The sequence below is a fragment of the Carcharhinus amblyrhynchos genome, chromosome 2, assembly GCF_965287045.1.
Source record: "Carcharhinus amblyrhynchos chromosome 2, sCarAmb.v2.hapA, whole genome shotgun sequence".
In the NCBI taxonomy this organism is placed as follows: Eukaryota; Metazoa; Chordata; class Chondrichthyes; order Carcharhiniformes; family Carcharhinidae; genus Carcharhinus; species Carcharhinus amblyrhynchos.
In genome coordinates this window covers 116706360-116731947 of record NC_137325.1, presented here as the reverse complement: position 1 = coordinate 116731947, position 25588 = coordinate 116706360, and the positions used below count along the sequence as shown (strand labels likewise).

General features: G+C 44.3%; 1 protein-coding gene across 2 annotated transcripts in view; it reads left to right on the top strand.

Moving 5' to 3' along the window:
- odad2 (outer dynein arm docking complex subunit 2) overlaps positions 1 to 25588 on the top strand; it is a 271432-nt gene that overhangs the window by 36420 nt on the left and 209424 nt on the right. For both annotated transcript variants that reach the window (XM_080217382.1, XM_080217373.1), the window contains exons 4-7: positions 14368 to 14566; positions 23354 to 23460; positions 23593 to 23729; positions 23860 to 23982. In XM_080217382.1, coding sequence (XP_080073508.1) covers positions 14368 to 14566; positions 23354 to 23460; positions 23593 to 23729; positions 23860 to 23982 — 566 coding nt within the window. The remainder of the gene's footprint in view (positions 1 to 14367; positions 14567 to 23353; positions 23461 to 23592; positions 23730 to 23859; positions 23983 to 25588) is intronic.

The following is a 25588-nucleotide window of genomic DNA, read 5'->3' as shown; positions in this document are numbered from 1 at the left end:
GTCTGAGTGGTTTTAAACAACAGGCTTTAATTTACTTTGGCTGATAAAATAATTGTTTTAATCACAACTTTTCATTAAATGACAAACAATTAATACAACCCACATCCTCCTGGATAATTAGATTTGAACTTTTGTGGGCTACTATGAAGGTGGAAGGACTTCAAACAGTCCATGAGAGCTCTAAATTTTGGAAGTATCTTTATACCTTTAGTTACTTTGGCTGTACGTATGTATAACAGAATTGTTTTATCATTATCACCAAGCTGAATTATTCATGCAATGTTCCAATCTCCTCAGCTTCCAACTCTGTTTTACAGGCTTGTTATCGTCGACTTGAAAATGCAGACTGTATGCTATTTGTTCCAACACAAAACATGTTATTTGTAATCTCAGCTAGTATATCTGAAATCACTTTAATTTCTTGTACACAAGGTAGGATTTAATGAAAAGATAGACATCTACTAATGATCAATATATTCTAACAAATTGAAAAAACGTGATGGAAGGTGGACAGGTGGTGGTGTACAGGTGCAAGGAGATGCAGCTGAAGGAAGGGAGGATATGGTGAAGGAAAGGCCTAGCATCTTGGGTATGGTGGTCCTGTAAGATGTAAGAGTGGGAGGGCTTAAGCAAGAATTGAAAGATGGATTAAGGACTAGAAGGGAGGGATTGGCCTGGATGGTTGAATTGCATGCTAGTGGAGGGAACAGTTCCAGTCAAAGGGGGAGATTGTACTTGGTATGGGGTAGGTCTAGAGTCAAGGTTGAGTATTAAGTATTGATTGGGTGGGTCACGAGAGCGAACAAAAGTATAGTGGGAGGATTCAGGGTTAGATTGGTCATTGGCAGTGTCACGGATGTAGACTCAGTGGGGAGAGATGGCATGTAAGGTAGAGTTCAGGGTAATGGTAGGATGTTCAAGGATAATAGATGGAAGAGGAAAGGTTATGTTGGGTCAAGGGTGATTGGGCAAAACATGAGGGTAACAGGTGAAGGAACAAGAAAGGGTTTTCAATGTAACATGCATCACTGTCTGGGGCTCGTTGAAAATGCACATTCACTTGTGACGATTGCCGATTGAAATGGGAGGAAGGTTGTTTTGGGTGAATGAACCCAAAAAATAAAAGCAGGAATACGCCACCAAACCCTTCAACTCTGCCCCGCTATTCAATACAATCATGGCTGATCTATGTGGGCCTCAACTCTTTTTCTGTGCCATTTCTGCATAGCCCTCGATGCCTTGACCTAGGTAAATATTTATCTACCTTCACTTTAAATGCTTCTAATGATCCAGCCTCAACCAGCTTTTAGGGCAGAGAATTACAAAGATTCACCCCCCTCTGTGAGAAGAAATTTCAACGCACATTAGTTTTAAATGACCGGGCCTTTATCTTATAGTTATGTCCCCTTGTTTAGGACATTCCCACTAGCGAAAACATCTCACCGTCTACCCTGTCAACCTCTCAGGATCTTATATGTTTGAATAGGTCACCCCTCACTCTTCTGAACTCCAAGGTATACAGACCCAGACTATTTAGGCTCTCTTGATAGGACAACCCTCTTATCCCATGAATTAGCCTGGTGAATCTCCTTTGGACTACCTCCAATATTACTATATCCATTTTTAAGTAAGAGGACCAAAACTGTACACGGTATTCCAGGTGAGGCCTCGCCTACACCCGATACAATTGCAACAAAACCTCCCTATTTTTAAACTCCAATCCCTTTGCAATAAAGGTCAAAAAACTACTTGTTGGACCTGCCTGCTAGCTTTTTGTGATTCATGCACTAGAACACCTAGATCTCTCTGTGCTTCGCTCAACGGCAGTCTCTCTCCACTTAGAAAATAATGTGGCTTTTGATTCCTCATACCAAATTCCATATCCTCTCACTTCCCCACATTAAACGCCATTTGCCAGGTTTTCGTCCAATCACCCAATCTATATCCCATTGCAGCATCACAATATCCTAATCACAATATGCCCTTCCACCTATCTTCGTATCATCAGAAAATTGAAAACCTTACATTCTATTCCTTCCTCCAGGTCAATTAATGTAATTAATGAACAATTGCAGACCAAGAATTGATTCCTACACTAGTTATATCGTTCCACTCTGAAAAGGACCCATCTATTCCAACTCTCTGTTTTCTATGTGACAGGAAGTTTTTAATCCATGTTAACACACTTTCTCCAATTCCTTGGGATTTTACTTTATGCACCAGCCTCCTTTGTGACACCTTGTCCAATGCCTTTTGGAAATCTAAATACACTACATCTACAGCTTCCCCTCTATCTCCTCTTTCTGTTACATCCTCAAAGAATTCAAACAAATTTGTCAACATGATTTACCCCTCATAAAAACATGTTGACTACATTTGATTATATTCAGTTTTCCTAAATGATTTGTTATTTCCGCTTTGATCATTGACTCCAGTTAGTAATAGATGTTAAAGTAACTGATCTATAGTTCTCTGCTTTTTGTCTTTCTCCCTTTTTGAACAAGGGCATCATATTGACTGTTTTTCAATCTTTTGGTATCCTCACAGAATTTAGTGAATTATGAAAGATCTTAACCAATGAGCCCAGTATCTCTGCAACCACTTCCATTAAAACCCTAGCTTGCAGTTCATTGGATCCTAGTAACTTGTCTGCCTTCAGCTGCTTGAATATTTCTAATTCTCTATCCCTTGTGATTGGGATTTTTGTAACTTCTAACCTGTTATCTGAAATCAGCCCATTTGATAATTTAGAGGTATTTGCAATGTCTTCCACGGTGAAGACTAATACGAAAACATTATTTATTATATCTGCCATTTTATTGTTTGCTGTTATCAATTCACACATCTCATTCAGCAGCAGTCCCACATTTCCCTTACTCACCCACTTCCTATTTATTTATCCAGAGAAACTCTTACTGTTTGTTTTTATGCTGCGTGCAAATTTTTCCTTAAAATTCATTTTCCCCCTTCTTATGAGCTTTTTAGTCTTTTGCTGCCGGATCTTAAAATCTTCCCAGTTCTCTGGTCTACCGTTGTTCCTTGCCACTTTGTATATCCTGTTTTTCAATTTAACATTACCCTTACCCTACTTTGTTCACCATGAATTTTGCCTCTTTCTCATGGAATCCCTCTTTTTGATTGGGATAAACTCCTGCTGAGCATTTTGGATCATGAATATCTGTCACTGCTCATCTACTGACCTGCATCTTAACATGTTAATCCAGTTCCCCTCAAACAACTCCTTCTTCATACCATTATAATTGCCCTTATTTAAGTTGAAAACACTAGTTATGGACCTATGGTGTTCACCCTCAAACAGTATCTGGAATTTTATCATATTGTGGTCACTACCCCCTAGAGGGTCCTTAACCACAAGATCCCTTATTAATTCTTCTTCATTAATTCAATTGCACGTTATTGATCCTTCTTCATTTCAAAATCAAATCTAAGGTAGCCTTTTCCCTTGTCGGTTCCACAACGTACTACTCTAAAAAGCAATCCCTGATACATTCCACAAATTCTTCTATGCTACCCTTGCCAGTTTGGTTTGTCCAATAAATATGTAGATTAAAATCTCCCATAATTGCAGTTCCCTTCAAACATGCCATTGATATTTCCTCATTTATGCTTTTACTTCTTGAGTGGTCACATTTTGAGTGTCTTCAGATCACTTCCACTACCCTTGTCTTCTTTCCCCTGCTATTCATGATTTCAACTCAAATCAATTCTACATTACTATTCACTGCTTTTATATCACAACTCAGCACTACTTTGAAACCTTCCTTTGGCCTGTTATTTTGAATGGAATTTACATTCCACATAATTGGAAAATTAAAATGACTCTCTAATAATTCAGTAAATGAATGAGAAGCATGGACAAGCGTACTTTCACATATGCCTGTCCTCTTCACACTGTGCAATTGCTGCCATAACCATGTGTCTCATTCATCTGATTTTCCTGCAATCTTGGGAACCTTGCAGAGAATGCGAAGGAGAGGTCTTGCTGTCCAACAGCAAAAGGGAGGGAGAGGGTGTAGTGTAAAGTTCTAACTTTGTTAGAGGTTGTGGGTTCTACACAAAGAGAAAAGACCATCTTTGCAATCGACTAGCAGCTAACAGCGGAATACCTTTATACAACCCAAAAATAGTAGTTAAGGAATTTTGGAACATAGAGAAGTAGGCAATTTGACCCTTCAAGTCTGCTCTACCATTCAATCAGATCATGGCTGATCTCTCCTTGGTCTCATATTCACCCTTCCTACTTGTCCCCTATATTCCTTTAACCCTTTTTATAAATCAGGAATACATCTATCTCCTGTTGAAACTATTTAATGATTAGACTCCACCATGGTATGAGGCAGTGAGTTCCACAAATTCACCACCCAGTAGTTCCTCCTCACTTCAGTTTTAAATCTACCGCCTCTCAACCTGCACCTGTGACCTCTTGTTCTACATTACCCCACAAGTGGAAACATTTGGTCTACATTTACTTTATCAATCCCTTTTATTATTTTATGTACCTCCATCAGATCAGGGCCATTGATCAGTTAATAATGTGGAATGATAACTATATAAATAATGAAATCTTTGTATGCCAAAAATTATACTTGATGCTTCTTTTTCTAGCTGAGCATGGTTAGATTGAGTACTATCGGAGTATGCAAGGCAAAAGCTATTGCTCATTTTTCTCCCAAAATCATAACATGTGAAATTACTACCTCTACTCCTTAAGGTGAAGCATCACAAGCCAGCAATAATGGTAGCTTTAGATTAAAATGAATCAATAATTCAGATTCCTGCAAAGCATCTTTGACATCCTTGTTGCTTTCTCACATTCTGTTTTCCAGTCCCATGACTGTTTCACACTTTGTACATTATGCAATGGCTTCAGTAATGTAGCTAAGTTAGTAACAAATTCACCGTAACAATTTACTAATCCTTGAAAGGACCTTAATTGAATCACCTTTGTCGCTTGAGGGGCTTCTAAAATAGCGTCCATTTTTTTAGGTGCTGTATGTAGGCCTTTACTATCAATAATGTGACCCAAATACTAGACTGACATCTGAAAAAAGTCACACTTTTCCTTCCTGATACGCAGACCATGTGCTTGAAGATATTTCTATGTTGCTTCTAAGTTTTTTTATTAATTGGTGGGACATGGACATCACTGGCTGCCCAACATTTATTGCCCTTGCCTAGTTTCCCAAGGTAGTTGAGAGTCAACCATATTTCTGTGAATCTGGAGTCACATGTAGGTCAGACCAGGTAAGGATGGCAGATTTCCTTCCCTAAAGGACATTCACGAACTAGATAGGTTTTTCCAACAATTGATAATGGTTTCATGGTCATCAGTAGATTCTTGATTCCAGATTTTTTTATTGAATTCAAATTTCACCATCTGGCATGGTGGGATTTGAACCCAGGTACTCCAGAACATTAGCTGAGTTTCTGGATTAAGAGTCTAGCGATAATAGCACTAGGCCATTGCTAAAGTTATTCAAGTGCTCCTGTTTACTGGACCCTGTAATTAGAATATCATCCAGATAACATTGTGCTCCAGAGAAGTCATTAAAATCTGATCCATCGATCTGTGTAATAAGGCTGGTGCAGATGTTATTCCAAAAGGCAGTTTTTTATAATGAAAAGACCTTTGAGTAACAACAGTATCCAATGGTTGCGATTCTGTGGCTATATGCATCTGTAAGTATGCTTGTGAAAATCAATCCTGCAGGCATTAGCGACTTGAGATTGCTCAGTATGTTTATTTTTTACCCTGGAGACCATTGACTTGATTTTTTTTAAATGCCCCAGCTGTACAGCAAAGCATCCACTTTTAAAATATGCCAGGCACTGCCTGGAATCTCACTCTTCTGTGATCGGAAAGAAACTCCCCCTCTTTTTAAAGCCCACAGAGAGATTTTTCCTATTTGAGTCTTCCTTCACTGACACTTCAATCTATAATCCTGTTATTGATTCTCCCCAGCCTTCTAATATTTGATGTGTGAGGACCCATAATGAGTTTGTCTTTTATTTAGGGTATTTTTCTGATGTTCTCAATGAAACAAAATCCCAATTCATCAGCAATTTACTTTCTGTAATGTCCTAACTATGCTATAGGTTGTGGGTTTTACACAAAAGAAAAGATGTGGGCTGGGATTCTCCCAAGGCAAAACTAAGTGCCCAATGGGCGCAAAACTGGAGGATGAATCTCCAACACTTGTGCAACACAGAGTATCTCCGAGGGATTCACACTGAAAAGTAGGGGGTGGGACCTCACCCTGCTAGAGAGGCTGGACTCAATGTGCTGACCAGGCTGCTACACATGTGCTGATCTCCACACAGACAGATCAATGCATGCACACTGACCCACCATCCAGCTTCCCAATTGCTGGCCTTCCCCGGAACACCACCTTCATCAGCCCCGTCTCCTTAGGCCCTGCCCCTATGAGGCCTTGCCTTCTTGGCACTGCCAAGCAGTGCCAAGGGCCTCAGTCCCACCGACAGGGCCATCACATCTGGCCCCTGTTGGTGAGGACAATCTGTGATTCTTGCTGGTGAGGACATCAACTGGTGAGGGAACACAGGCAAGTGAATCTGGACAATTGCATTCTGGGCTTATTAATAATGCTGGCAGAACAGGACCGGCAAGATCACAAGAGGTGAGGAACCCAGATACAGACATGAATTTTCACCTCTTATCCTATCTTCCGACTTAGCATGCCAATCAATTGGCATGGCAAGCCACTAAGATCCTGCCTATAGATTCAAATTATCAATAACAGATTTATTCCAAGAGATCTTGCCAGTGCAGAGTACAAACTGAAAGTAAAATGGCAACCTGTGCAAACACCCTAATGACATCATCATCAGATCATGTGATTAGCTCTTAAAGCAAACTGCACCCATTTAAATATATAACAGAGGGAAGCTGTGCCTGCATTTAAAGCCACAGATTAAAATTGCAGAAAGAACAATTCATATGAACATTCAATAAAAAATGCATAATTCATCTCAAGCATCTGTGTCCCTTTCAACCATCACACTGTGAGAAAAATGGAGCATTTTGTGTTCATTTGATATTACAACAGGCCACAACAATTCTCCATAATCACAAACAATTACAGAAAAAATGATACATTGTGCAAAGCAAATAGAAAAGTTACCTGTGCCACCTTGGTTTTCATAATTTTTAAAATTTTCTTTTCATTCTGCTGCACCTAGATGCTACCATGATATCAGTAGCTGAGGTGAAGACAATCTGCTCAGTTTCATGTCTTTGGATGACAGTGTGAACATCCTCTGGAAGCACGGGGCCTTGAGGGCTCAAACGTTCAGTGATGGGAGTCTTCTCTACTGATGCAGGAAGTCTCCCTTGGCAAATGCTAATGAAGTCAAAGATTGGCACAGTGGTCAGCACTGCTATCTCACAGCTCCAGGGATCTGGGCTCGGTTCTTGGCTTGGGTCACTGTGTGGAGTTTGCACATTCTCCCTGTGTCTTTGTGGGTTTCCTCCGAGTGCTCCGGATTCCTCCTACACTCCAAAGATGTGTGGGTTAGGTGCAATGGCCATGCTGAATTGCGCCTTGGTGTCCTGGGATGTGTAGGTTAGAGGGATTAGCGGGGTAAATTTGCAGGGCTACAAGGATAGGGCCTAGGTGGCATTGTTGTTGCTTCAGCCTCGATGGGCTGAATGCCCTCCTTCTGCACTGTAGGAATTCTGTGATAAATGGGTCAATGGGATGATGAAATGCTACTAATCCTGGGGGCATCCTGAGATGAACATCCTGAGGTAGCTGTCATATGCTCCTTTATCTGGTTTTGTGAAGGCACCTCACTGCCCCTCTGAGGGGATGGGGCTCCTGGAGAGAGACCCAGGTGCCTCATTACCCACCCAACCCACCCCCACTGCCCCTCTTTCACCAAACCACTGAGCCTTATTTGTTAGAGCATGAAGAGCAGGTCAGAGTGCATATGGAGCAAATGCTTGACCATGGAGAACTCATGGTGTGTACAGATTTCTCCATATACCTACCCAAAGCTGTGCATTATTGTTAGCATCTGCAACATCTTTTCTTCTAGCTTGTGATGGTTGTCCATCCAGCTTCTTGTGACTGCTACCAAAAATCCTTCATCAGCATGGGGCTCAGCAGTTACCTGGATATCTGGGGACCCAGCTGGTACATCCTCCCTTAGCTGCAGGGACGTGTCTGTGATCTGCTCACCTGACAGTTCTCCCAAATCTATATGGAAATCCTGCATAGAGTGTGTGGGTGTAAATTGTGCTGATGGAAGTGGGTAATGAGGGTGGTGATGGTGCTCCTTCGAGGGCCCTGGCTTTTTTGTTGCTGGAGGTCTTTGAGCTCCCATCTTGGCTACAATCTGTAATGGACAACAATAAGGTGCTTCACACAAAGAACAATGAAGAACAAAGAAAATTACAGCATAGGAACAGGCCCTTTGCCCCTCCAAGGCTACCTGACTTAACTAAAACCTCCTACCCTTCTGGGGACCATGTCTCTCTATTCTCATCCTATTCATGTAGTTGTCAATATGCCCTTTAAAAGCCACTACCGTATCCGCTTCCACTACCTTCTCTGGCAACGAGTTCCAGGCAACCACTACTCTCTGTGTAAAAAATCTGCCTTGTACATCTCTGTTAAACCTTGTCCCTCACACCTTAAACCCATGTCCCCTAGTAATTGACTCTTCCACCCTGAAATAAAGTTTCTGACTCTCCATTCTGTCCATGTCTCCCATAATCTTGTAGACTTCCATCAGATCTCCCCTCAACCCCCATTGCTCCAGTAAGAACAAACCAAATTTCTCCAACCTCTCCTCATACTAATGCCCTCCATACCAGGCAACATCTTGGTAAATCTTTTCTGTACCCTATCCAAAGCCTCCACATCCTTGTGGTAGTGTGGCGACCAGAATTGAACATTATATTCCAAGTGCAACCTAACTAAGGTTCCATAAAGCTGCAACATGACTTGCCAATTTTTAAACTTAATACCCTGGCCGATGAAGGCAAGCAAGCCATATGCCTTCTTGACTACCTTTTCCACCTGCATTGCCACTTCCAGTGACCTGTGTACCTGTACACCCAGGTCCCTTTGCTTATCATACTTGTAAGGTTCTGCCATTTACTGTATACTTCCTATCTATATGAGACCTTCCAAAATACCTTACCTCACATTTATCCAGATTAAACTCCATCTGCTATCTCTCCACCTAAGTCTCCAATTGATCTATATCCTGCTATATCCTTTAATAGTCCTCATTGCTATCCGCAAATCCACCAACCTTTGTGTCATCCGCAAACTTACTAACCAATCAAGTTACATTTTCCTCCAAATCATTTATATATATATTACAAACAGCAAAGGTCCAAGCACTGATCCCTGAGGAACACCACTTGTCACAGCCCTCCACACTGCATCACATGTTCCCATTTGCCACCACCAAGATGGCCGTCCCATTCTCCTTATGCCTAGCCAATCCAGGTTCACCATCTGCCATCGATTGCATTCTTTCTTTTCATTGCTTCTTTATCAGCGGTTTTGAGGAGCATAACATCCTCTCCCACTTTTCTGGATCTGTTTGCTTGCATGACAGAGTGTGGAACTTATGATTTGTTAAGTGACACCTATACTCCCTTCCGCCTTCTTCCGTCAGGAAAAAGATACATAAGTCTGACGTCATGTACCAACCAACTCAAGAACAGCTCCTTCCCTGCTGCTGTCAGAATGTTGAATGGGTCTACCTCGTATTAAGTTAATCTTTCTCTAAGCCCTATCTATGACTGTAACACTACATTCTGCCACCTGTCCTTTCCGTTTCTATGAATGGTATGCTTTGTCTGCATAGCGCACAAGAAACAATACTTTTCACTGCATACTAATACATGTGACAATAATAAATCAAATCAAAACAAAAAATGCCTTTACCTGCATGCATCCCGTCACACATATGGTTTTGTCATTCAAATCTTACATTCAAGCACACTCAAAAAGCAAACATCCAGATACTCTGGCCTAAATTACCATGCAGCAGTAAAGCTGATCATGCATTCGCTCTTCTGGCATAGCTCCACTTGCATATGTATATCATTGATGACCCATCAAGAGATTCCCAATGAAGAAATGACTCAGCACTCACTCTTATTGATCAGCGCATTTGATTCCTGCATTAGAACAAAGTTTACCTGGTCACCCCGTGAGCTGATCTCCTCTATCACGTCTGTCCTGAAGGCCTTCTAATGACATCTTCTGGAAAGAGCATCTTCTCCCTTTCCCTGATGGTTTTTATTATAGGTGGGGTGGGACAAGGACAAAAAGAAGGTTTGTGAAAGGGTGAAAGAGAGGAGAAATTGAATGACAGAAAAGTTAGCCTTCCAGGGACAAAGGGAATTGGAATTGGGTTAGAAAAGAAACAAAGAAACATGAGATGTGCACCTAGAGCAGGTGTGCCACTGAATGGAAAGTTACAAAAGATTAACTGAACTAGCAAAGAAAAGGATACAAAGTGGGCTGGAGATTATGACCTGAAATTGTTGAACTTGAATTGTTAAACATTGCATTTGACAAGTTGGCTTTGAGGGTTCATACATTTCTGCCACATTCTGCTTTCACAAGCTTCTTTGTTTTTTAATGATAAACAGCAAATGTGTAACAGGCTGTAAATTTTGCCTCAGGATACTTATAAAATACTTGTTGGCAGCAGGACATCACTAAAGAATGTATTCAAATTACTTCTTACTGACTTTCTGATCAAAGCTTCAAATCTAATAGATAATTCTACTGACAGAACATCATCAGCTGTTTCTGATAGACTCATAAATTGTACTAAATCCGTTTCATTGATTTGGGGAAGCTGGTGTTCATGAGGAATCCTTTTAAACAAGTTTATTGGACATAAAAGCAGAAAGTGCTGGTAAAAAGTCAGCAGACCAGCCGATCTGTGGAGAGGAAAACAGAATTGATGGGCAATATTTTGGGTCAGGATCCTGATATTTGGTTCAAATGGGGGTTTTACAGCCCCACTGTTTGCCCCTTTCTGTCTCTACAACCCTTTCAAATCCTGCACTCCTTGCAATTTGCATATCCACAATCATCATCACTCCAGTATTGGCGGTCATCCCTTCATCATCCTATGGCCTGAAAAATCCCTTTCTAAATCTCTGATCTTTCTCTGTCTCTCCTTTGTCCCCGCCTCACCTCCCCCTCTATCCCACCTCACTCCCCTATCCCTCTCTATCCCCCCGTCTCCTCTCTCCCATTTCTCCTACCTGGCCCATCTTCTTCCACCCTCTCCCCAGCTCCTTCTCCTCCCCCTCTTTATTTCAACACAGCATGACGTGAGGTCTGCCCATCATGAATACTGAGTGAGTTGGTATGGTGTGAGGACAAAAGGTGGTGGGTGGAGTTGGTGCTATGTTGGATCAGGGCAATAAGGGGCTATGGGTGATGAGTTCGCATGTAAGGACATGAGGAGTGGGTGGCGGCAGAGGGATGGGGAATGAAGAAGATGTGAACAGTGAAGCCTAGAGGGCCTAATATTTGACAAAACAACTGGGACATAATTCCAGAGAACTGTGGTCGACCTTTTAACCAACCTGCCTTGGCCTATGACCGCCCTCAGTCTGAGTCTGTAGCCAGTGGGCTGGTCTTCATTCTGCAGCCCCCACACAAACAAATCCGACCATTCAAGACACTATTTTTCCCAAGGTGGGTGTGACAAGCCGATGTAGAGGTGGCCAGCATGATTTCCAGACTGTGCAAAAATTCAGGCCATGATGTCAATCTGACGTCCATCATTAGAAATGCTTCAAAAGGCTAGGCATGGCACAGATCATCTCTGGCCTTCCAGATTGCCTGGGTCCATTATAGTTCACCTATCGGTGCAACAGGTCCATAGCAGATGCCATTTCCCTGGCCCTGTACTCAAGCTTGGAACACCTGGATAACAAAGACACCTATTTCAGACTCATATTTATTGATTATAGCTCAGCCATCAACACCATGTCTGGGATTCTGTCAGAAAAGTTCTAAGTATTGAACTCGCAGGAAAACTGGAGTAAATCACGCTGTTTTTTCAGTGGGTGTTCACACTAAAATGTCCCATACTCTGTGCAATGTAGATGCTGCCAGCGTGATTATCAATACATTTCAGGGGGCAGCATCTATTACCACCCAGGAGGCCTTCAGTTTAGGACCTCTGTGTGTGCACAGCACCCCGACCAGCCATCCTCCCGATCGCTGACCAGCTCGGGACCCCCGCAAATCCTCCCACGGACTGATAATAGTCCCCTGTCCATTCGCCCCGGGGCAGCCCCGAACAACTCCCCCATCCCCCCCATCCTGACCCAGAATGCCCACTCTCCAGCCACCGCCCCCCCCCGCAGCTTTGACAATTCCCCCACCAACTCCCCCCCCCACTCCCCAGGAGGCAGGCACCCACTGGCAGACCCTCCCGCAGCTGACATCCCCCCCCCCCCACCTCCCCACCTCCCCAGCCTGCCCTGATCGCTGGTCTACTTCCAGCCTACATTGATCGCAATGGCAGAGCAGCAGCAGGACCCCCTCACCCCCACCAATTGTCTTGCCCCTGTGGCACTGCCCCATGCCTGATGGGTAGTGCCAAGGTGTCCCTGGGCATGAGCACTTTGTGCCTTGGGTGGTGCTAGGGGGCACAGGCTGGCACTGCCAGGGTTCTCATGCCCAGGGGACACCATGCCCCTGCCGCCTGACCTCTGGAGGCCCCAATTGACCCCCTCTTCACTACAGTGGGATCGTCCTATTAGTCCCCTGAAAGTGGGCATGTAGTCTGAATCCTACTGGAGTGAAATACTCCTGGCAGGGTGGGAGATGCTCGTGGGCCCGGAGAATTCAGCGCTGGGCCACTAATCATATTTAAATTACATTTGAATTACATTGAAATAACTCACCTGGTGTTCCCATTGGCTTCCAGCATGAATCAGACAATGCTGGGTATCCAGTACTGGGAGATGCGCACGCGGTGGAAAAGCATGCATGAATCCTGCAAATCAGCTGACAAGCATTTCTTCTGCCCCGCACAAAAGAATTAGTGCGGCAGGATGGGAGAATCGCTCCCCTCCCCCCCATTATTCTATCAAAACTCATCTCCAAACTCCATGGCGTAGGACTTGGCTCCTCTCTCTGTGACTGGATTCTAGACCTCCTAACCCAAAGACCGCATTCAGTAAAAATAACAATGACATCTCATCCATGATTATCCCTAATACTGGTTCTCCACAAGGCTATGTCCTCAGCCCCTTACTATACTCCTCACACACAATCTGACTGTGTGGTGAAATTCTGCTCCAATTCAATTTTCAAGTTTGCTGATGACACCACAGTAATGGATCGGATCTCAAACAATGATGAAGTGGAGTACAGGAAAGAGATAGGGAATCTAGTGAAATGGTGCAATCTCTCCCTCAGTGTCAGTAAAATGAAGGAGATAGTCGATAGGAGGAAGCATTGTGGAGCTCACGCCCCTGTCAACATCAACGGGGATGAAGTGGAAATGGTCGAGAACTTCAAGTTTCTAGGTGTCCAGATCATGAACAACTTGTCCTGATTCCATCACGCCAATGTTATTGTTAAGAAAGCCCATCGACACATCTACTTTGTCACGAAGTTAAGGAAATTCGGCATGTCCACTACAATTCTCACCAACTTTTACAGATGCATCTTACAGATGTATCATATCTTGGTATGTCTCCTGCCTTGATCAAGACCACAAAAAACTACAAAGGATTGTGAACGTAGTCCAGTCCACCATGCAAACCAGCTTCCCATCCATTGATTCTGTCTACACTTCCTGCTGCCTTGGAAAAGCAGACAGCATAATCAAGGATCAACGCATCCTGAGCATGCTCTTTCCCATCTTCTTCTGTCACGTACTAATTGACTTAAGAACAACTTCTTCCCTGCTGCCATTGGACTTTTGAATTGACCTACCTTATATTAAGCTGATCTTTCTCTACACCCTAGCTATGACTAATTACATTCTGCATCCTCTCTTTTCCTTCTCCCCCATGTGCTCTATGAACAGTGTGCGTTGTCTGTATAGCACACAAGAAAGAATACTTTTCACTGTATACCAATATATGTGACAATAATAAATCAAATCAAAAATATTAAAATCTACAATGATGAATTTAGAATGCAATGAAACAAAATGTATCCTCCTACACCTGTGAAATCAACAAAAAGCATTATGGTATTTGGGTGGATTCCAGGTAAATGAACACAATTTAATCATCCCCACATTCGTAATTATTGGATTAATGCAGTTATTTTTATACATTTTTTTCTTTAACCCTGTGTTTTTATATTTCAGCAAACAGAGACCCAATTGCCAAGATTCTGGGCCCAAGCTTTGCTACAGTGGAAGGAGAGGACAAATCTATGTTGCGTTTACTGGAAAAAGTGAAGAAAAGTGATGAAGAACCTGAGGCTGAAGTTCAAATGAAGTTGTTTCTGCTTCTCCAGCAGCTAGATATGCAGCTTCTAAATGCTTCTTTACAGAAAATTTCACAGTAAGTATTGCAAATAAAATGTTCATCATGATGGATGTGTTATTTTAGAGGTCATGGGTGCAATTTTACCATCTTGCTGGCGAGCCAGGAAATTACCATGAGATGCTAAAAATCTGATTCGCACAAAGCTTATTAGTATGAGATTGACTGGTGTTCAATATCATTTTCAAATTTGGCTTGCATTCCACCCCTTTCCCGGGTGCTTCCCACCCTCTGGCAATTTGTCGAGTGAGTACGAATCAATACTGTGCTTGTGAAGTGTGGCCCAGGCGCAGCAGTAGCAAAAGCGAAAGAGAGTGAGGAGGTGAATACCGCTGAGCACCAACTACCGGGGATCAGGGTGGATCTCAGCCAGTGCCATTGTGTGGGGTAGGGTGGGGGCTTGCATGAGTGCACGGATTTGGGGATTGGGGATTCTTGTGCTACTTTGGGGGTTGTTGTCGCATGATGCATTAGGCTCGATTGCTCTGACAGTGCCCCACAGTATGGCCCCCTGAGATTCTCCTATATCATGGTGGTCTGTGGAGCAGTCCACAACCTAGCGCAGCAGCAGGCTATCCTGGAGATTGAGGACAGGTTGGATGCCCCTGATGAGGAGGAGGCCTAAGTCAATGTGTAGGATGGAGGATAGGCTAAGGAGAAAACAGAAGATGGAGGACAGGTGGCAGCAAGGGTGTGGCAGGGCAGGATGGCGAGGGAGGTCCTCATTGCTGCAAAGTTCTCTCACTAGGAGACATAGGATCCAGCAGCTCCAACCGCACCCAATGCCCCTGCATCCCCCCCATACACCACCCGCCATGAGTCCAATTGACATGTTAGCGAGCTACTGGCCCAGACAGTGATGGGTAGGGTGGGGGGGGGGTGGGGGGTGGAATTCTTCCGAAAAAATTCTAAATGCTGAACTTGTGGGAAAAATGGTGTAAATCATAATTGTTTTTTCAGTGGGAGTTCCAACTCAAATCTCCCACACTCTATGAAATGCAGAGGTCATAATTATGAATATTATTAAAAGCACAGGGATGGGGCCTATTCATGCTAGAGTCTGACAGTTCCAGAAGTCTGCACGTGCGCAGTGGCCCCGATCTGTCAGCCTCTGGTTTGCTGGCCAGCTTGATCGCTGATTAGCCCTGATCTGTCAGCCTCTGGTTTGCTGGCCAACTTGAGCACTGACTAGCCCAAAACCCCTAACGTGCTGCCCCTTCAGCCCCCCGCACAGCATGATCACAGCCCAGTTGCGGCCCCCACAAGCATTCTGGGCCAGTCCCGCACCCAACCCCCCCACCACCCCCCCCACCCCGTCCCCGTCCCCGTCCCCAAGTACTCACTCTCCAGCCACCCTCACTGCAGACAGTGATGATTCCCTCCCCACCCAACCCCAGCAGACCCCACCCCCCTTGGGAGGCAGACCCCCCCCGGCACCCACCCCCCCCCAGAAGGCAGGCAACCCCCTAACCCGGCAGATGCCCCACCACAGGAGGCAGACCACACCCCAATCGTTGGCTTCCTTCGAGCCCAGCTGATCCTATCTGCAGAGTGGCAGAGGGCCCCCCTCCCCCCTCCCCCCACCCCCATTGATTGCCCTGTAGGCCCCGCCCCCAGCGGTTCCATCCACTAGCCCCACCCCCTTGACACTGCCCCCTCGGCTCTGTCACCTTGGCCCCACTGCAAGGCCCTGTCCCCTCGGCACTGTCCGAAGCCTGATGGGCCCCGAGATGCCCCCTGGCAATTGGAACTTTGCCCTTTGGGTTGCATTGGGGGTACAGGCTGGCACTGCCAGGGTGCCCCATGCCCAGGGGGCACCAACGCCCATTGCCTGACCCCCTGGGGGGCCCTAATTGCCTCCCTTTTACTCCAGTGGGGTCTCCCACTAGTTCCCCAAAAGTGGGGAGCTGCTCTAAACCTCACCGGAGTGAAATTTTACAGGCGGGGTGTGAGATGCTATTGGGTCCGAAGAATTCAGAAACAGGCTCAATAATTACATTTAAATTACATGTAAAATAGATTAAAATAACTTACCTCGTGTTTCCCATCAGTTTCCTGCATGGTCCCGACTACACCGGTTTCCCATCTCTGGGAGATGTGCATGTTTCAGGAACATATATGAATCCCATGAATCAGCGTATGCGTGAATCACTCGACTCAACACGCCAAAGAGTTATGGGTTCGAATGGGGGAAACATCCCCACAATGTCTCACTCTGATTGTGGGGCAGTGACTCAGGGGTGGGGAGGGGGCTGGTGGTGTTGGAGGGCTGGTACTAGGATCTAGTAAGAAGTCTTGACAACACCAGGTTTAAGTCCAACCAATTTATTTGATAGTAAACTCACAAGCTTTCGGGGTTTGCCCTTCGTCAGGTGAATGGAGAGTTCTGGCCTCAGACAGAGCATATAACAGCACAGCTTACAGATTCCTGTAAATCTGTAAATTAGGAATCTGTAAACTGTCTGTGCTGTTATATGCTGAGGCCAGAACTTTCCATTCACCTGACAAAGGGCAAACCCCGAAAGCTTGTGAGTTTACTACCAAGTAAATTGGTTGGACTTAAACCTGGTGTTGTCAGACTTCTTACTGTGTTTATCCCAGTCCAACGCTGGCATCTCCACATCGTGACTAGGATCTAATTACAGAGGTTTATAGCATGGAAACAGGCCCTTCAGCCCAACTTGTCCATGCCATCCAGTTTTTACAACTTCATTTGTCCCAGTTGCCCTCTTTGGCCCATATTCCTCTATACCCATTTTACCCATGTAATTCCTAAATGCTTTTTAAAAGACAAAATTGTACCCCCCTCTATTACTACCTCTGGCAGCTTATCCTAGACACTCACCACCCTCTGTGTGAAAAAATTGCCCCTCTGGACGCTTTTGTATCTCTCCCCTCTCACCTTAAATCAATGCCCTCTAGTTTTAGACTCCTCTACCTTTGGGAAAAAATATTGACTATCTAGCTGATCTATGCCCCTCATTATTTTGTTGACCTGTATAAGATCATCCCTAAATCTTCTATGGTCCCAGGAAAAAAGTCCCAGTTTATCCAGTCTCTCCTTATAACTCAAACCATCAAGTCCCAGTAGCATCCTGGTAAATTTTTTCTGCAACCTTTCTAGTTTAATGATATCCTTTCTATAATAAGGTGACCAGAATTGTACACAGTATTCCAAGTGTGGCCTTACTAATGTCTTGTACAACTTCAACAAGATGTCCCAACTTCTTTATTCGGTGTTCTGACCAGTGAAACCAAGCATGCCGAATACCTTCTTCACCACCCCATCCACCTGTGACTCCACTTTCAAGGAATTATGAACCTGTATTCCTAGATTTCTTTGTTCTATAACTCTCCCCAATGCCCTACCATTAACTGAGTATGCCCTGCCCCGATACGATCTCCCAAAATGCATTAACTCGCATTTATCTAATTTATCAGGATGTTACCTGGTATGGAGAGCATTACCTATGAGGAGAGGTTGGAGAAATTTGGTTTGTTTTCCCTGAACTGATGGAGGTTGAGTGGTGACCTGATGGAGGTTTCGAAGATTGTGAGGGGCATGGTCAAAGTGGATAGACAGAAGCATTTTCCCAGGTGAAAGAGTCAATTACCAGGGGGTATTGGTTTAAGGTGTGAGAGGCAAGGTTTAAAGGAGATGGACAAGGCACGCTTTTTACATGGAGGTAGTGGAAGCAGATACAATAGTCACTTTTAAGGGGCGTCTTGATAAATACATGAATAGAATGGGAATAAAGAACAAAGAATAATACAGCACGGGAAACAGGCCCTTCGGCCCAACGAGCCCGCACCGCCATTTTAACAATGTGCTTTTCCTCCTCCACCCTTGACCCATGTCTATGCTTATGGTACCCCCATTGGAAACCAGATTAAGGGGAGAATAACTTAGGGACAATTTGTTACACCAATCAGCCTAAGAGCACATCTTTGGGGTGTGGGAAGGGATGTGGTCCATGGAAGGGCAGTGGGTTTTAGTTGAGATGGGCAGCATGGTCGGTGCAGGTTTGAAGGCCTGAGGGGCCTGTTCCTCTGCTGTAATTTTCTTTGTTCTTTCTTTATTCTTTACTTGACTTCCAACATGCCCCCCCAACAAGACTCCCAATATGTCTCACCATCAAGACTCCTGGTTATCCCCTGTCATGGCTTCGCATGCCCCACACCCCTTGCCATTCCCGCTGGCACATTGGCAGTGCCCAACAGGTACATCGGTGGCACCCAAGTGGCACACTGCCCTGGGTCACTCCCCCCCCAACCCATGGACATTACACCCTGTCATTGATTGCTTCTTGTGTCTGCCCCTCCCCCACCCCACCCCCCAGCTCCACCACCCTAACCCCTGATTGCTGCTCAAGACATTAATCCTTCATCAGCCCAGATATTAATCCTTAGTCATTAATCCTTCGCCAGCCAGAAATCCCCCCTGATCATTGTGCTGGCCATTGCCCCCTCCGTTGATCACGTTTATGGGTGTAAAGTTGGTTAATGGCTCCCTCCCTCCCCACATAGACAGCAGTATACTGTTAACGCGCAAATAAGTGCGGCGTGCAGGAATGGGACGGCCGTAGTTATGGGGGATTTCAATCTGCACATTGATTGGTCGACCCATGTTGGACACGGTGGGCTCGAGGAGGAGTTCTTGGAATGCTGCCGGGATAGTTTCCTGGAACAGTGTGTGTTGGAGCCGACGAGGGAGCGAGCTATCTTGGATCTGGTGCTATGTAATGAGGCGGGTAGAATTAGGGAACTTGCGGTGAAGGATGCTCTTGGGGAGAGTGATCATTGTATGGAGGAGTTTCTGGTGCAGATGGAGGAGGAGAAAGTGGGTTCCCGGACACGCGTCCTTTGTTTGAACAGAGGGGAGTACGGTAGGATGAGAGAAGAATTGGTGAATGTGGACTGGGGGAGCGCGTTGGAAGGTAGGTCTGCTGAGGAGCAGTGGAGGATCTTTAAGGAGATCTTTCTTGGTGCTCAGCGGAAATTTATTCCGATGGTCAAAAAAGACCGTAGGAGGAGAGGTAATAAGCTGTGGATAACGAAGGAGGTGAAGGAAAGTGTTAAATTAAAAGCGGAGGCGTTTAGAGTAGCTAAGAGTAGTGGGCGAGAAGAGGATTGGGAGAGGTTTAAATGTCAACAATGATTGACAAAGAAGTTGATAAAGAAGGGTAGGAGAAACTATGAAGCTGGGCTAGCGCTTAATATAAAAAAGGATAGCAAGACTTTTTATAAATATATAAAAAGGAAGAGGCTGGCTAGGGTGAACGTTGGTCCCTTAGAGGATGAGAGGGGGGACTTAGTGGTAGGGGATGGGGAAATGGCTGAGGTCTTGAATAACTTTTTTGTTTCTGTCTTCACGGAGGAGGACGTGAATAATTTGCCGGATGTTAGAGATGGAAAGGTGGTAGGACTGGAGGGTCTCGATGACATTACTGTTACTAGAGAGGTGGTGCTCGGCAGACTGGAGGGGCTGATTGTGGACAAGTCCCCAGGACCGGATGGAATGCATCCGAGGGTCCTGAAAAAAATGGCGGAGGTGATAGTGGATGCCTTGGTGGTTATTTTCCAGACGTCGCTGGATTCTGGGGAAGTGCTGGAAGATTGGAAAACGGGTAATGTTACGCTGTTGTTTAAGAAGGGTGCCAGGCAAAAGGCGCGGAATTATAGGCCTGTTAGTTTAACGTCTTTTGTAGGTAAAATGTTAGAATCCGTCATTAAGGAGGAAATAGCGAGGCATCTTGAGGGGAAATGCTTGGTAGAGCAGACGCAGCACGGTTTCATTAAAGGGAAGTCGTGTCTGACAAATTTACTGGAGTTCTATGAGGATGTGTCTAGGGCGGTGGATAGAGGAGAGCCGGTGGATGTGGTCTTTCTTGATTTTCAGAAGGCGTTTGACAAAGTACCTCACAAGAGGTTATTGCAGAAGGTAAGGGGGCATGGAGTTGGGGGTAGGGTGTTAGCGTGGATAGAGGACTGGTTGTCAAATAGGAGGCAGAGAGTGGGGGTCAATGGGTGCTATTCGGATTGGCGGATGGTGACTAGTGGAGTGCCCCAGGGGTCGGTGCTGGGGCCTCAGCTATTTACCATTTATATAGATGATCTGGAGGAGGGAACCGAGTGTATGGTGTCGAAATTTGCTGATGACACAAAGATTGGTGGAAAGGCAAATTGTGTGGAGGGTGGTGAGAGTCTACAGAAGGATCTAGATAGGCTGGGCGAATGGGCTAGGAAATGGCAGATGGAATTTAATGTTGGCAAGTGCGAGGTGGTCCACTTTGGTAGGAATAACGGTAGGAAGGATTATTACTTGCGTGGAGAAAAACTGCAGCAGGCGACGGTGCAGAGGGACCTCGGGGTCCTTGTGCATGAGTCGCAAAAACCCAGCTTGCAGGTGCAGCAGGTGGTCAGGAAGGCGAATGGGATGCTGGCCTTCATCGCGAGGGGGATTGAATATAAAAGTAGGGATGTCTTGCTGCGGCTGTATAGGGCATTGGTGAGGCCGCAGCTGGAGTACTGTGTGCAGTTTTGGGCGCCGTACTTACGCAAGGATATTTTGGCCTTGGAGGGAGTGCAGAGGAGGTTTACTAGGCTGATGCCGGATTTGAGGGGGTTGAGCTATGAGGAGAGGCTGAATAAATTAGGCTTGTACTCGTTAGAGTTTCGAAAATGAGGGGAGATCTCATTGAGACGTATAAGATGATGAATGGGATGGATAGGATAGAGGTGGAGAGACTCTTCCCGCTCAGAAAGGATAGTAGGACTAGGGGGCACAGCCTCAAGAAAAAGGGGGGGCGGTTTAGAACGGAGTTGAGGAGGAACTTCTTCACTCAAAGGGTGGTGAATCTCTGGAATTCTCTGCCCGTTGAAGTGGTGGAGGCTACCTCGCTAAATATTTTTAAGATGTGGGTTGATGGGTTTTTGATAAGAGAGGGGATTAAGGGTTATGGGGAGAGGGCGGGAATGTGGAACTGAGCCAAGACAGATCAGCCATGATCTTATTGAATGGCGGGGCAGGCTCGAAGGGCTAGTTGGCCTACTCCTGCTCCTATTTCTTATGTTCTTACGTTCTTATGTTCACCCCCTCTCCGACATGGGCCGCCACCATTGGTGCCCTCCCAATGGGTCCCCCACTCCGACTCCCAACATGTCCCTACCCCCCATCAAGACTCCCATGTAGCACCCCCATCATGGGCCCCACTCATGCTGCCCCACCCCATTGCTCCTGCTGGTACATTGGTGGTGCCCAACTTGGTACACCAGCAGTACCCAAATGCTGCTCTGGCAATACCCAACTGGCACTACCAGACTTTTCAGCAGCCATTGCTGGGCTGTCCAGTGGCCAGCCCTGGGCACCGCCAGTGAGCCAATTGGGTACTGCCAGTGTGCCAGGTGGAAATACCTAGCCATGTCCACGACCACCCAGGGCTTTAGTGGTCTCCGAGCTCTCTGGTCTGATCATCATGCCAGGTCTCTGCTGGCAGAGACCAGTAGTGATTCTGACTGTTATTGTGCTGGGCCTAAAAGCTGGTGAATTCCGTGTACTAGGATTTAAACAGTCTCTGCATATTTCAAGTGTAGAGCTTGAGATTCCTTTCTTCTTCTGTGGTTCTCCTCTCCTCTTCTGATTCTGTTCTTCAAAACATCAATATTTGCTCTTTGAGATTGGCTTGAACACGTACATGTACACACTGATGAAAGGGTTATCGACCAAATTGGTATGTTGCTGGCTGCCTGATGTTCGGGCAGTGTCTTAATTTATTTTAGCACCTAAAATTAGTCTTCTGGCTCCTGTCCGTTTGATCAATTAGAGTGAATTTATTACCCATCGTAAAACCAAAGTCATTTTTTACAACAAAGATCATTTCACCTCGTAGTCACACATTCTCAGCCTGGTATTTAAAAACCTTCTCTCCTGATGTTAAAAATATTTCCCATCAGGCCATAATATTGTCCTTTTCTTTGCTTAGCCATTTTTTTTTATTAGACAATAGCTCACTGGCTACAGTGTTCCATGGGGGAAGCCCAGTGGTATTAAGTGATCTCCAGGCATTTAAATGGCCATCATCGGATCCACAGGATTCAGGCTCCCAGTGGCGTATGTTCCATCCAATAAGAGATAGGTCGCTCCTCATTGTCATCAGCACCAGTTGGAGTGGTGGTAGCTGCCAGCAATGCACCAAGGATCGTCAACGGACCCCATGAATTGCATAATTAAAATTAAACAATCAATAATCAAGGGGAAAGTTAAATTTTAATTTTATGGAAAAGCTATAAGAAATATCGAGCCTTATTTTTAGTATTGCTTTCTTTAATATGGGACAGGAAATCTGACTGTTGTGATATCTTCCCTTGATGGATTCAATCTGACAAAGTTTTCAAGTTCTGTAAGGAATTGTTTCATATTAATTGCAAGTCTGTCACAATGTTAGGAATTTAGGTAAATGTCTGCCTTTTTAAATGTTGAAACTTCTATGCACTATATTATCTGCAGAGTTAAAGTTTATGATCACTTGATATCGACAATCTGCCTGTTTAAGTTTTGGCACAGTTTTGGGGTCCTGGCGCCATTTTACTTTACGGGCCTTGCAAATATCTGGCTTGCCCGATATATTTTTTGGGTATTTTTTCCAGATGTTATTCTAATACATTTTTTCAAGTTAAATGTTTGGTGCTGATTTAATACACAGAAAATAAACCCTGGAACTAACTGAATAAAGGAAATAGTTGAATAGAACAGAAGGTGATTTAATTATATTTTCATGCTTTGCTTTCTCTTTCCCCCTTTTTAAGAGAAGTGCGGCTGACCCCACAGGCTATAAAGAATGATGTGCAATTGCTTCAGTCCTTCTCTGGAGAAGGAGAAATGACTGTTTTGAAATCTATCAACTACACATCAGGTATTTACGTGAAGCTTAAATCAATTAGGAATTGCCACATAAAGGGTTACATACTGATCAGTGAAAATCGGGCATAGTGTTTAATAATATGTTAACATATTAGTTATCTCTATTGCTTTTGTTTTCTTACAGAATATGAGTTTTCTAATGGATGCAGAGCTCCGCCATGGAGACAAGTATATGGAGATATTTGTTACCTGATCATTAACACCCATGACACTGATACATTGTATGTTACTTGTAACACCGCTGGAGTTTACTTAAATGGAGTAAGTAATGAAATTGAAATGAAAAATATTTTTGTGACTTCATTTTATTTCCCACACTATTTAATATATAGTAATGTTTTATTATGAAATATTTTGTGCTGCCATTGTAATGTTAAATTTTATTCTTTAGGGTCCGATAAAGGACAGTGAAGATATTATCTATGACAGAAATGGTGATATCTACAAGGATCTAATTACATTTCTCAAGGAAAAATCTCCCACATTTGCAGAAAATCTTACTCAGGTTCAACAGGTAAAATTGGCATTTTAAATAAGAGCATTTTAAATAAAACACCTGTCAATCAGGACAACCATAATCGTATAACAAAATAGTCCAAATCTTGCATCAATATTGCCGTCAACGTAACTTGCAGTTCTCTGTCTATAAATTTTTAATGATTCAGAAGAACGTGGAATAAAAACTGAAATGGCAAACCTTTTTTATAAAAATAGTAAAACATAGCAAAAAGGTTATATTTACATATATTTATCATGTGCAAGTATTAATTTTTAATCCTTTATTTCATGATCAGTGGAAAAGATACTGGCTGGAAATAAATCTAATTGTGCATACCAAATTGAAATCTAAGCATCACAATAAAATCATGGTATTCACTTATCAGTCAGATTTCAAATACATAACTTTAGAAAAACTTGAACTAAATTCCATGAAAATCAAAGTGAATGATCAAGTCACCAATCAGCTTCTTTCACACAGGTAATATAATTTGGCATGATCTACATTGCACATTAGATTATCATGGTTGTAGTGGGATTATTTTCAGAGAATTATTTCAGAAGAGTAATATGTATCCCCAGCTGTAGAAACTGGATAGAATTTTAAAATGAAGTGTTTTTCTCCAAATGAAACAAACAAATGAAACAACCAATGCACTTTAAAATTTAAAAAAATACATAAATGAAAGGAATCTCTATTGGAAAACTAAATTGCAATGTTTTTCACCATAATACCATGGGAGCAGTTCTCCAGCCCCGCATGATCATCAGCAGATTACTCTGGGGCTGGAGAATTGCAGCGAAGGGGCCCGAGTGCATTTAGTGCCAGAGAGAACTCCCTTTGGAATTTCCAGTGCCATCCAGTGAGGGTGGGAACCAGATTAATATATTTAAAAAGGGGTGGGCCTGAAGATGGGGAAGTGGCCTGAAAGGGAAGCCAGAAGGTAGAGGAGGGTCTGATGAGATGGGGGGTATGGGGGCTTTTGCGCACAGTACTCCAGCTGCGGCCTCACCAATGCCCTATACAGCTGCAGCAAGACCTCCCTACTTTTATATTCAATCCCCCTCGCTATGAAGGCCAGCATCCCATTTGCCTTCCTGACCACCTGCAAGCTGGGTTTTTGCGACTCATGCACAAGGACCCCGAGGTCCCTCTGCACCATCGCCTGCTGCCGTTTTTCACCCCGTAAGTAATAGTCCTTCCTACCATTCTTCCTACCAAAGTGGACCACCTCACACTTGCCAACATTAAATTCCATTTGCCATTTCCTGGCCCATTCGCCCAGCCTATCTAGATCCTTCTGCAGACTCTCCACACCCTCCGCACAATTTGCCGTTCCCCCAATCTTGGTGTCATCAGCAAAAGGGGGCACAGCCTCAAGATAAAAGGGGGGCGGTTTAGAACGGAGTTGAGGAGGAACTTCTTCACTCAAAGGGTGGTGAATCTCTGGAATTCTCTGCCCGTTGAAGTGGTGGAGGCTGCCTCGCTAAATATTTTTAAGACGCGGGTTGATGGGTTTTTGATAAGAGAGGGGATTAAGGGTTATGGGGAGAGGGCGGGAAAGTGGAACTGAGCAGCGACAGATCAGCCATGATCTTATTGAATGGCAGGGCAGGCTCGA